This window comes from Ictalurus punctatus, chromosome 27 (assembly GCF_001660625.3).
Source record: "Ictalurus punctatus breed USDA103 chromosome 27, Coco_2.0, whole genome shotgun sequence".
Lineage (NCBI taxonomy): Eukaryota > Metazoa > Chordata > Actinopteri > Siluriformes > Ictaluridae > Ictalurus > Ictalurus punctatus.
Genome location: NC_030442.2, coordinates 6,337,758 through 6,351,024, shown reverse-complemented (window position 1 = coordinate 6,351,024; position 13,267 = coordinate 6,337,758). Strand labels below are relative to the sequence as shown.

Genomic DNA, 13,267 nt, shown 5'->3' with positions numbered 1-13,267 from the left:
CTGTGGATATGTAGAGCTGTACAGCTAAATCCGCAAATCACTGCTCTCATGTGTTACACTTCATATCAAATTATGCAGTTCCATAATAACTGCATATAGGCTTATTAGTCATTTATTTGTGTAAATTGACTAGTAAATGTGAAATCATCACATTCAAGTGATGAAGTAGGCTGTTTATTTATTAAAGTCATTGCCTTACATTGTTAGTTAGATATAGGTGATACAAAACTGCATTAGGGAAAATATTACATCAAAAGTGAATAAACACCTAGCTAGAATGAAGCTAACATTGCTTGAAAGGAGACCCAAATAAATAAAAATGCCAGATACATTGCAAAAATCGCAGCTACTTCCTGGATTTCTCTTTAGAGTTACATTTTCAACTGCTAACTTACCATGACTTCAATCAAGCACCTAACATCTCAATGAATAAGAAGGATTGTACAAATTTCTCTTGGTTCTGTCAAATGCACTTGGACCAAAACCACACTCACCAGCCACATTATCTTTATTCATAGATGTTTGAGAGACATAATTTCTAAGGGATTCCAAATGCATTTTCATCCAAACAAAAACAACAGCTTGTATCCATCATTGTTGTTGTGAGATGTATCTCAAAGTGAGCACTGCATGTAAAAATTGAAAAGTAGAAAAGCAGAATCCATCAAATGCTACTATAAACTCTAAGCAAATTGTGCTGAGATGGCTGCTGAAATTTAAAGGGGTGGGTGGGTGGGTGGGTGGGTTGGGGGGGGATGGGGGGGTAGCAGACTACATCAAGAGTAGAGTATTTTCAATCTTATCGCAAACAGTTTTTTCAAAGCATTTTAGAAGTGTTTGAAATACACTGGTGATGTTAGGAATGACTCATTTAACTGCAGTAGAGCCTGTTGACACGTAGAATGTCATTGGGGCTCATCTCAGTGGCACGTCCAATGGGAACATTATTATCTGGTATAGGGATGATGGTTGGCCGCCTGTTCCTGGAGAAAGCAAACCTGGAACAGCACAGTGTGTTAATTTACAATGTGGCATCAAAACAATGAGATATGTGTGTGTGTGTGTGTGTGTGTGTGTGTGTGTGTGTGTGTCTGTGTGTGTGTGTGTGTGGGGGGTGTTAAGAGAATAATACTTTACCTTGAATAGTGCATGACAGAATTGTAGTCATATGGAGTGTCCAAATTGTTGGTGTTGACTATGTCAAAATTGGACTCTTGTCCTGTGAATATATTTATCACATTATTTATGTTTGTTTCTTTTGTCTTCTTTGACTGTCAGGACAAAGGCCCCTAAGATGGCCTAAAGCACATTTTTACGTTCGTATATTTAAATGTTCTTCCCTATCCAATTTCAAGAATCTCTCTCTCTCTCTCTCTCTCTCTCTCTCTCTCTCTCTCTCTCTATATATATATATATATATATATATATATATATATATATATATATATATATATATATATATATATATATATATACAGAGAGAGAGAGAGAGAGAGAGAGAGAGAGAGAGTATACAGTGCCTTGCGAAAATATTGAGACCGCTGACCTATTCTATCACACTACTGAATTACAAATGGTACACTGAAATTTCATACTGAAACCCAATCAATTATTGTAAGGTGACAGTGGATTTATGTTGCGGAAATATATATATATATATATATATATTTTTTTTTATTAAAAAAAACTGCTTGCTTACAGAAGTCTTCAAGTATTGTGTCCTTGTTAGGGCAGTTTCTTTCTATGGTGTAAACTGGGACCTTCCACAGCACAGGGGTTGAATACTTTACTAATGCATGTAAAAATTAAATATTTCTAATTCTAATCATTTCTGTAAAATCTTTCCCAAAATAAATCCAATGTCACCTAACAATAATTGATTTATTTGAGTTTCAGTGTTTTAAAATAAAATATCAAACAGAATATATATATATATATATATATATATATATATATATATATATATATATATATATATATATATATATATATATATATATATATATGCACACAATTATTAGGCATTAGTAAAGTCAGTATTATGATCTGATCATTATTTATATGCATATTTATCAGTCTTAACAATATAGAAATTAAAGCTAACTAAGTATGATTATTTTCAGGTGATGTTTAATTGTTTAATGAAGGAGGCTGTGGCTTAAAGTGATTAACACCCTATATAAGATGTGCATAATTATTAGGCAGCTTCTATAACTCAGCAAAACGGGCCAAAAAGGAAATTTAACGGTGACTGAAAAGTCAAAAATTGTAACATGCCTATCAGAGATTGCAAAGCTAATAATGTGTGACCACCAGACAATCAAACACTTTGTTATGAATACTCTACAGGGTCACAAAAATGTAGAGAAGAAAAGGCAGAAGTTGACTTTAAAGACTTAAGAAGAAAAAAAAAAGTGAGTTTACCAGTAAGCCTCCAGTGTCACCATATGGTGAAGGTATGGAAGCCTAAAACATGACCACCACTACTAAATAAGACAAACTAAAGCGTCATGAATGGGCCAAGAAATACCTAAAGACTTCTCAAATGTTTTATGGACAGATGAAATGAGAGTGACTCTAGATAGAGCAGACCTTGGCCTGTGGGTGGCTCACTAATGGACACAGAGTACCAGTTAGAGAGAAGCACCAGCAAGGTGCTGGAAGTGTACTGCTGTGGGCTGGTATCATTAATAATGAGCTAGTTGGACCATTTCAGGTTGAAGATAGACTGAAAGTCAACTCTCAAACCCACTGCCAGTTTCTAGAAGACACTTTCTTCAAGCAGTGGTACAGGAAGAAGTCAGCAACATTCAAGAAGGCCATGATATTTATGCAGGACTATGCTCCATTGCATACCTCAAGCTACACCACTGCTTGGCTAGCCAGAAAAGGCATCAAAGATGACAGAATGATGATCTGGCCCCCTTCCTCATCTGGCTTAAATCCTACTGAGAACTTCTGGGTCATTCTCAAGTTTGGCATTTGCAATAAGGGAAGACAATTCGCCTCTTTGAACAGAATTTGGGAGGCTGTGGTGGCTGCATCAGCTAAAACTGATCATGAACAGATCAAGAAAATGACAGATTCAATGAATGGAAGGCTCATGGCGGTTATTGGAAAGAAAGGTGGCTAGTAATGCTGTATTCATTACTGAACAGTTTTGCAGGGCCAAAATTTGTTTCGTTTTTTTGTTGTTAATTGTTATATGTTCTTTTAATATTAGTTATTTGTTAGATAATACTTTAAGACCGAAGAATAAACAAGTAAGTGATTATATTTTTTAATTAGTTGCCTAATAATTGCTTTTGTTCACCAATAAGATGAAGTTGAGAAATACCATTTGCCTAATAATTGTTCATGCAGTGTACACACACACACACACACACACACACACACACACACACACACACACACACACACACACAAAACAGTTGACTTTATTACTTTATTACTAAGAAATAACAAGTGTAATTTCTGCTCTACTCACCAGGTATAACATTTTCCAAGAGGATTCTGACATGATTGTCACGGTCACTACGAGTCTGCTCATGATGAAAGCCCAGAGCATGGAGAAGCTCATGTTGGATGATCTCATGGAAAACGCAGCCATTGCGTTGTAGGGACACAACTTGTCTTCTACCCCTGCGACCCACGAAAGAGTAGCACCTGTACAGGAAAGAATACATTCTCAAGCTTGCTTTCATTACATGAGGACTGGATGGGAGTTAAATCGATATGTTTCTGAAAAATGGTCTCCAATATTAAAACTGTTGACATACCCAGAGTCTGAGATTATATTAATGAAGTCTTCTTCATTGGTGCGAGGTATGAATTGGATACAAGTTGAATTTTGGAAGGAGGCCAGCCCACGCTGGATAACACTTATTTCAGAGGATGCTGTCAGAAAGAGAAGCTTGTTAATGATAGCTAATGGAGCTCTGACACATTTTACTTTGAAGCCAGGTGAAAAGTGATACTCACAATATTCCGTGGAAATGGTGAAGGGCACCTTAACCTTTCCGTCACTGCCCCTGGGCCATTTGCACCTACGAGAAGTGCATGGATCTGCATTCTGGAGCTCAGTGTACTCGGCTATGTCACCATGTGTAATGGTGAATTCACCCTTTGGCTTTCCTGTCCAGAAAAACACAATTGTCTACACTGGGATTCGTAGTACACGCATTACTTTTTCAGAAATATTTTAAGAAAACGTGTACAGTCTATTTTACTAAACTAAAGGAAGACTGAACACTTCAATTCTTATACTGCCTTCAATGATAAATTGTACTTTCAATATGTATCAGTTTAAAACATGTCCCATGACTAATGAAACTATTTCCAATGAGAATGCACGTTCCAGAAAAAAAGAACTAGCAGTTATTAGATTGGAATCAGACAGTCATCAGTGGACATCATATGTTTAATCAAATATTTGGAAAAAGTAGATATTCGTAAACAGTATGTCTTATAGTCCTTTCACATGTAAGTAAACACTAGCAAAGTCGCACAGGAAAGCAGAATAGACATTTGTTGTAAGGTATTTCAGACAATTGTTTCTACAAATAAAATATTGATGCTTAATCTATAAGTGAAAAATCTATCACTGTCATATCTTACAGCTAAGAATGTACTGTGCTGTGCCCTCAGTTTTTAATAGAAAGCAGAGCAGATTTGATTTTATTATATACCTAACCTCTTCATAATGTATTTTTTCTAACACAACAATTACACTGTTACAGCTACACCATTCTCTGGTTACCACTTGTACAGATGGTCACAAAAGTACCTACAATATATAAAGTAATACCTCAATTATCAGCCTTATTTTTTAAACAGGGCCAAGAAGTCAAGTGCAGTTTGTTTTTTTTCACTCTTACCAGCATTTTTGTTGGCTCTTTCAATTCTGGCAGATACAGAGAAATAATCCTGGTCGATGCTGTTATCTGAAATGAATTTGGTGAAATTAGTTTAAACAAAACAAAACAAAACAAAAACAACAAAAAATAGCTGTAAAATTTCAAAACTGTAAAGATAAATTAATAAAAAATCTGAATCAAGTAGAATCTTACCAGTCTCCTCAGAGGTCACATCAGCCAATGCCTGGTTGAGAAATTTTTAAAATGTCTGTGAGCTGATATTTTACTAAGTACTAATGCAGATGCCAAATAAAAAGCAATATGTTATTGAAATAGGTGTTTTTTAGATTTAGTCAAATCTAGTCATAATATATTTTATGTATTGTTGTTATTTATTTTATGTTAATTTCTGTTAGCTCACCTTTATGGAATGACTCTGAACTAGACTGATGCTGAGCAGCAGCAGGATGATGCCTTGAATCAGGTACATGATGAAAGTCACATTCAGTGTAGCAGCACCGAGACTGAAGAATGCTCATGCAGAAGTACAGTTTAAATACACTCATAAGAGTTTACCACTTCTCTTTCACAGAACTCAGCTTCTGCTTCTCAATGGTTATGGCAAATCAAAAAAAAGGGAACTAGAAAATCTTACATAAAAGTGTCGGTTTTGTCTCCTTGATATTTCACATGCACCACTTTTTTAAAAACACTTGTGAAACTTCCTTGAAATTTTCCAACTGTTAGAACTGAACCATATTAGAACCCTACCGCTGTCAAATCCAGACCCTATGCAAACCCTAACTCTAGTTCAATGTTAACCATTTACCTACCCTGAAACTAAGAAAATGCTCACTCTAGCCCAACAATCACCCTGCAGCTCTACATTAATTATTCATAACAGGTGATCTAATCTTCATCCAAATCATAATAACAGCCAAACACATTCTGCTTGAATAAAACACAAATAGTCACATTTGATTAAAAGTTCACAGTTTAGGTTAAAAAAAAAAAATTAAGCCTCTAAGCTAGCGACTTTTCTGAAGTCTAGTTGGAGTCAAGAACTGTCTAATTAAAAAGGTCTGGTTAGTGACAGAGAACAGCTATGCTATCTGAGCCAGGCCTTACTGCCCAACATCAGTAATCTGGAAAGTTTTCCCAGAATAGTGGAGCAGCAAAGTGTAGACCAAGGCTATTCGCCAGGTCCAAACTTTTCTTGTTGTGGGCCAGAAAGAGAAAAATTATGCAGTCATGGGCCACAGACTATAATAATAAAATTAAGGAAATCATTAACTACCACCACTAACACTGCCTTTTTTGTTTAAGTAATTAATTCCGTAGGTTTTTGAATACTTTCTGATGAGAGGTTGACAATTGTACAAATAGATACAATATATCATATAATAAATCTAATGATAACACTGATGACTGAAGAATTACTATCAAGTTGGGTGTAAATTTTCTTGTGGAGATTCAAAGCTCATTGTAAAGGTCAAAGGTCAAAGATCATTCTGTCCTTATTCAGCACCAGTGCATGACTTGAAAACGTTTAATTTCATAATATACAACTGTTAGTTCTGGTCCAACAGTCCGATTGTACAAGCAGTGTTCCAAGAGTGCTGATAGCAATAGTTTGTTACAGTGAAACCATTACTATACTTACTATAGACGGTCAGTCAGTCTGTGTGCTGGCATGGCAACATGCTCTGTCCAACTGTCACTTCTTTGGGAACTATTTTTGTTGATAGAGCAAAAATAAACAAAATATGTAGCCATATCGTGCAAGAAATCTGTTACCAAATATTAATTTCTTGTTTATAGAACTGTTGTATAAAAGCAATATCACAATTGCAGTCGCGCATGTGTTATTGCTTAAATAACCTCACGGGGCATTTAAAAAATGGTAGCGGGCTATAATTTGGACAGCCCTGCCATATGCACATATACTCAGTACCCTTGTTTTTTTTTAAATGTGCAGTTTGTATATATTGTATACTTATGTAATGGGATGTTTGGGTGTCCACATACTTTTGGCCATGTAGTGTACCTTGTGTTGTGTCTACTAAAAAGACAACACTTTAGATAAATGGTGCTTTCAAACTTGGTGCTTTTTCTCAACCCCAAGTGCAGATATTACATGTAAATCAATCTTTATTTCAAATCTTTATTACAACATGCTCTGTCCAACTGTCATTTCTTTGGGAACTATTTTTGTTGATAGAGCAAAAATAAACAAAATATGTAGCCATGTTGTGCAAGAAATCTGTTACCAAATATTAATTTCTTGTTTATAGAACTGTTGTATAAAAGCAATATCACAATTGCAGTCGCGCATGTGTTATTGCTTAAATGTCTCTTAACATTATACTCCTTAATTATAGCAACTGGTTACTGACAGATTCAACAGACTCACATTCATCTGAACTAAAAAATCTTCTGCATTTGGTTTCTCTTTTTCCTTTCTTTAGCACTGCCATTTCGAGCTAAAATCTTAGAACATGAATATAAGCATGTAATTCATTTTTATCATTTTTAGCAGAGGGAAATTTGGAAATTGGGGATAACTTATTTTATTTCTAAAATACCTCACGGGGAATTTAAAAAATGGTAGCGGGCTATAATTTGGACTGCCCTGCCATATGCACATATACTCAGTATCCTTGGGTTTTTTTAAATGTGCAGTTTGTATATATTGACTTGTGCTGATAAATTTTGTTACAGTATAGCCGTATCTGCACTGTAACACTGATCGCAAGCACTTATGTAATGGGATGTTTGGGTGTCCACATACTTTTGGCCATGTAGTGTACCTTGTGTTGCGTCTACTAAAAAGACAACACTTTAGATAAATGGTGCTATCAAACTTGGTGCTTTTTCTCAACCCCAAGTGCAGATATTACATGTAAATCAATCTTTATTTCAAATCTGTATTAGGGATAATAATAATCTAATCTAAATGTAGTAGGTGGTAGATTTAGAAGCAAATGGTAACTGGGCTAAAACATTACTATAGGTACATAAGGAGAATTAATTGAAAACACTAAATTAAACAATAATATCTACATTTTTAAGTGATGAAATTGCTCGTTGTTGTTGTTGTTGTTGTTGACTAATGACTAAATGAAGATGTGGAACATTAGTGTAATGGAAACTCATTAGTAATTAGTGAAGTGTTACTGTGTTGTTTTTCAGTAGTTAATGATACTGTGAAATATTATTATACATGGTAATCCATTACTAATTTTTGTTATTTAAAAGAAAATTATTTACAAAAAATTTGAAAGTATGTTCCTTTAGTTTTTTGTTGTTGTTCATTGCTACATTACAGCTTTGTACTTTTGTAGGTTATTGTTGCCCAGTCTCTCTTTAGACCTTGAGTGGCTAAATAAAAACAACACTATAATAAGACCTATAATAACTTACATCTTAGACAGAGGTGTTGAAATAGGTTGAGGTATATTAGATTTTAGAACTCCAGAAGGAATATAAGACTTAGCTATTGGGGAATAATTTTGATATGATCAATTAATCAGTAGTTATTATTATTTTTATTTTTTTAAAAAGCCATCATTAACTAGTAGTTCTGCAGAAGAAATGTATCAGTAATTCCTGCTTGAGACACAGTTAATTATTTCATAGTTAATAGTGAACTCCTACTAACATATTTACTGAGTAATTAACTAGTAGATCTTAGTATTTAATAAGATAGGTGTTAAAAAAAGAACTGCTCAGTCATTCTTGCTTAGTTCCTTCATGGTTATCTATGAGTTGTTGTACAGTATTGTAAAATGTTACCCATTGTATATAGATAGGGTGATGCAAATAATTTGTATGTGAATATATTTTCCACAAGACTGATTTGGGTAGATGGTAGTATTTTTAACCAGTGTATAAAACTGTTTTAGTTGATGTGCATTTTAGGGATGTTTTAATAAAAGGCCTTCTGCAAATAACACCACATCATTTCAGCCATGACAACTCTCAGAGTAAATGGTGAGCTTTTATTGATGGGGATGGAGTGTAAATGGGTTTGGTCTTGGCAGACTAGATGTGCTATGCTGCTGCTGCTGAGCAAATACGAATACTTATTCTGATAGACATAGACAGATATAGAAAAGAATAGAGGCACGCTGCTGCTGTAAAGGGTACGGAAGGAGGAAGGAGTTACCAACATTTATCAGCACTCAGACTTTATCAGCAGTTATCAGCATTTATTAGCAGTTATCGGCAATTATCGGCAGTCATCAGAATCCATCTGCGTTTATCGGTGATTATCTGCAATTGTCAGCTACGATCAACTTTTATCGCCATTATCAACATTTATTGTCATTTATCGGCTATTATCGCATTTACCAGTTGTGATCAGTATTTGTCAACCATTATCAGCATTTATAGGGCATGTTTTCTGACTGAATATACACATTGAATGTCGCCGTTATCAACCTTGATAAGAAAGTATCGGGATGCACCAGCCAAGATCAGTGTTTATCAGCCTTTACCAGCATTCATCTGCATTTATAGGCCATAATGTTTATTAGCTATTGTCAGCCATTATCATTATTCACCAGCTGTGATCAGTGTTCATCAGCCATTATAGACATCCATCAGCACTTACCAGCAAAGATCAAAGTTATCACCGATTATCAGCGTATATCAGTAGGGATCTTTAACAATTGGCCTTAGACAGTGTTTACCAGTATAATCCATTATACTGTATACATTTTACTGCCCAGTATCATGTGTATTAGCTTTTATGGACAATTGCCAGCATTTATCTGGCATCATTAACATTGTAAGCCATATAATCATTTGCCAGCTGTGATCAGTTTTTAAAATCAGCATTTATGGGAATTTAAAAGCTGTAAACAATACATAGGATACAATATTTAATAGCATGCGCAGGCCATAGCTGGCAAGTTGGTCGGGATTATAAAGGGTTATGTGGTTGGAGAAGTGTGGCTGATAGGCTGTTGCGCAGCGTCGAGGGAGCCATGAAACTCTGTCTGAGCGCTGATTGGCTCCCTCGACGCTGCGCAACAGCCAATCAGCGCTCAGACAGAGTTTCATGGCTGAACTGGGCATTTCAGTAGAAACGGTCCCCAAAGGAAATTATGTATCAAAAACTAGATAAAATGATATACAATCATTTCAATAGAAATGATGTAGGGGTTTATCATTTCTTGCTATTAAAAGATCTTTCTGTTCTGGATCATTAATTCACAGATAATTAGCTCAGTAAAGCACATGCTGTATTCTATCCACTATACTTTTCATTCGAGACTGAGGTATTTGGTACACATTATTTATCTGTCTCTAAACATGCAGTGCTCTTCAAGATTCTTTTGTATTGTAGTTAATTTTATAATATTTTTGGTGATAACAGTATAAGGTTATTACAATATTAAGTATAATTATATGCTGTGCTTGCTATGCCAGTGCATATACATTTAAATCATACAAAGATGTACAAAATATGCCTATAAGTTTTAGGCCATGGAAAATACACACCTGAGTTTCCTCATGGAAACCTATTATAGTAGAAGATAATAAATTTGACAATGACATTATGTCAAATGTTGTGCATCTCCATCTACCTTTATAAATTAAATGTGTAATATTGTCATTTACATTGTCATTTATCCTTTGCATTGCAATTTTACCACTGACTTAGAGTTTAATTTAAAGAGAAGTCACAATAAAAGTCCATATCAATCTCTGTAGCATCTTTTAAATAATATTGCCTTTTCCAATTTTGAAAATAATTTTTTGTTGTTGACCAATACATACAGTCATGGGAAAAAGAAAGTACTCCTTCAATTCTATGTTTATTTATCAGGGCCTAAAGAACAATTGTGTGGCTCTCACCAACTTCTATAAACAAGCAAATAACCGCAGGTGACAACAACAACAAAAAAACAGATTTTAATACGTAGTTTTCTTTTCCCTCCAAAAGTAAACCAACATTTAGAAACCACATGAAGAAAAATAAGTACACCCTTCTTACTTCCACAATCATTAAGAGAGTAATTAGCAGCCAGGCATTGCTAATAAAATGCACAAGATTTAGCTAATCATTAATTAATCAAAAAGTTTACAAGCGTACATCCCCAGCCTGCAGTCCACACCACTGAGTTTGGCAGTGCTGAACTTAATACTGCTCGTCATACAAGCTAATATTGGACAAGAAAAAAGCGCTTACAATCCCCTCCAAAAGTACTGGAACAGCAAGGCCAATTCTATTGTTTTTGCTATACATTGCAGACATTTGGGTTTGAGATCAAAAGATGAATATGAGACAGTATTTCAGAATTTCAGCTTTAAGTTCATCATATTTATATGTGTTAAACAACTTAGAACATGGCACCTTTTGTATCAGACCACCCAATTTTTTGGCATGCAAACATTTTTGCAAGCATGTGACAGGCAAACTGTTGTATTAGCTGTGCCTCATACTTGTCTAATGGCTCTGATTGATTTTCCCTCTTTTCTCAGCTTTACAACAGCTTGCTTTTCTCCCATAAACAGCTATCTGATCAGTATTTTTGCTCGCCTACAAATTGGGTGAAGAAGATTATTCTAAAACACCTTGTCTTGGATATAATTATTGTCTGTAAACATCTACAAAAAATGAGCCATTTAAATTTTGAGGCTGCTCAATTACCTTTAGTTGTACAGTTTTGAAACTCCTTTTAACAGTTTTTTTTTCTGCAATTCCTGCAAATGCTGCAATTTCTGGCCACATTTTGTAATGCTACAGTAATGTGTGTGTATTTTCCTGTGTGGTAGGTGATTGTTGACTAATCCTAACGGTTTTAAAGCTTGCACACAAGCATCCTAACTTACAGCAGGTCTATCTTTGGTGCCATATCAGAGGCTTTGGTAAACAAGTGTTAGAAGTGTTCATTTATTGTCTTCTCTTGCATTCTTTTTTTCAAACAGAATGAGCCACAGCATCCAACATCCCAACACTGTTGTTGAAGCTGCAGGTTTTTGTTTTCACACTCCAACTCCCCCATTATGTTTTCAGCAATCAGAACAAGCACAGTGTTCTACTTGAGGAATTTTTCATGAAAACTATTGGCCTCAGGTGATGTGTCTGCTGTGCTGCAGGATAATATTCAAAGCAGTATGCACAGACATGAGAACTGCATGTATAGCAGGGGTCCAAACAGTTCATCTGGTGGGGAAAGAGGCTTCAAAGAGGTGAAACTGTGTTGATTTTTGATGTGCTGTGATGTGCTGAATGATCCAGCATTACATATCTGAGTGGCAAAAGTATGTGAACCTCTAGGATTAGCAGTTAATTTTAAGGTGAAAGTAGAGTCAGGTGATTTCAATCAATGCAATGACAATAAGGTGAAAGTGAGCGCTCTGTTTTATTTCAAGTGAAACATGTGAAACATGATGGTGGTAGGATCGTGGTTTGGGCCTGTTTTGCTGCATCTGGGCGTGGAGGACTCGCCATCATTGATGGAACAATGAATTCTGAATTATTCCTGAATATAATATTCGATCATTTTCCTCAATAAATAACTTACCAAGTATAATATTTTTGTCTCTGCACAAGGGGGTCACACCAGATACTGAAAGAAAAGGTTCACATACTTTTGCCACTCACAGATATGTATTATTGGATCAGTTTCCTCAATAAATAAATAATCAAGTATAAAATTTTCATCTCATTTGTTTAAATTGGGTTCTCTTTATCTACTTTTAGGACTTGTGTTAATATCTGATCATTTTTCAGGTCATATTCATGCAGAAATATACAAAAATCTGAAGGGTTCACAAACTTTCAAGCATCAGTGTACATTCAAAAAAAAAAAATTTATCAGAAAATGATACCTCTTTCACCTTACGACAAAATTAAATCATGTAACTGCTACATCAATTATCTTTTTCAACATGATGTTTTTTTTTATGTTTTATGTCATATTATGCAAAATTGTAGAAAATTCGAGCAACACTGTACATGTATGGCCTAATTACTTGTCTAACTCGAAATAGACTTACGCCATGTATTAAATGTGCATAGGCAACCGCTGTATGGCCATGGATAGCAATAACTGCCCCTAAAAACACTGCCTAAAATGCTTCCGCAACAAATTCCTGCTGGTTAGTTGCAATTTCCATTCTTTACACTGCCACATTCACAATCCTAAAAAGAAGAATAAGAAAGTATTATTAGATACCATATTTAACAAATGACAAATAGCATAACATTTTCTTGTGTTTCCCTGTTTTCCCCTTCCCCATGTTTTCTCTCCCTTGTGTTTCTGTGTGTGTATGTGTGTATGTGTGTGTGGGCGTGGCGCTCCACTTCTCTTGGAACTGGCATAAAGTTCGCATGTCGTTGGATGTTCGATCTTCGCAAATTAAGGGACTGTGTCAAAAGTTACATACAACATTGC

At 35.1% G+C, this 13,267-nt stretch overlaps 1 protein-coding gene across 1 annotated transcript; it reads right to left on the bottom strand.

Annotated features, from left to right (window-relative positions):
• Positions 1-158: 158 nt before the first annotated feature.
• LOC108259572 (high choriolytic enzyme 1) lies at positions 159-5,431 on the bottom strand. The gene is made up of 8 exons (XM_017459157.3): positions 5,278-5,431; positions 5,070-5,100; positions 4,878-4,943; positions 3,982-4,134; positions 3,780-3,897; positions 3,488-3,666; positions 1,138-1,219; positions 159-998 (listed from the first exon to the last, which is right to left on the bottom strand). The coding sequence occupies exons 1-8, from the start codon at positions 5,344-5,346 to the stop codon at positions 872-874; spliced, it is 825 nt and encodes a 274-aa protein (XP_017314646.1). The 5' UTR covers positions 5,347-5,431; the 3' UTR covers positions 159-871.
• Positions 5,432-13,267: the final 7,836 nt, after the last annotated feature.

Excerpts from the sequence above, each read along its gene's own strand:
- LOC108259572 (XM_017459157.3), bottom strand. The coding sequence starts at position 5,346 with ATGTACCTGATTCAAGGCATCATCCTGCTGCTGCTCAGCATCAGTCTA. Across the intron at positions 3,898-3,981 it reads CACCATTTCCACGGAATATT|CATCCTCTGAAATAAGTGTT; the intron begins GTGAGTATCACT and ends TCTTTCTGACAG. Across the intron at positions 999-1,137 it reads TCTGTCATGCACTATTCAAG|GTTTGCTTTCTCCAGGAACA; the intron begins GTAAAGTATTAT and ends GTGCTGTTCCAG.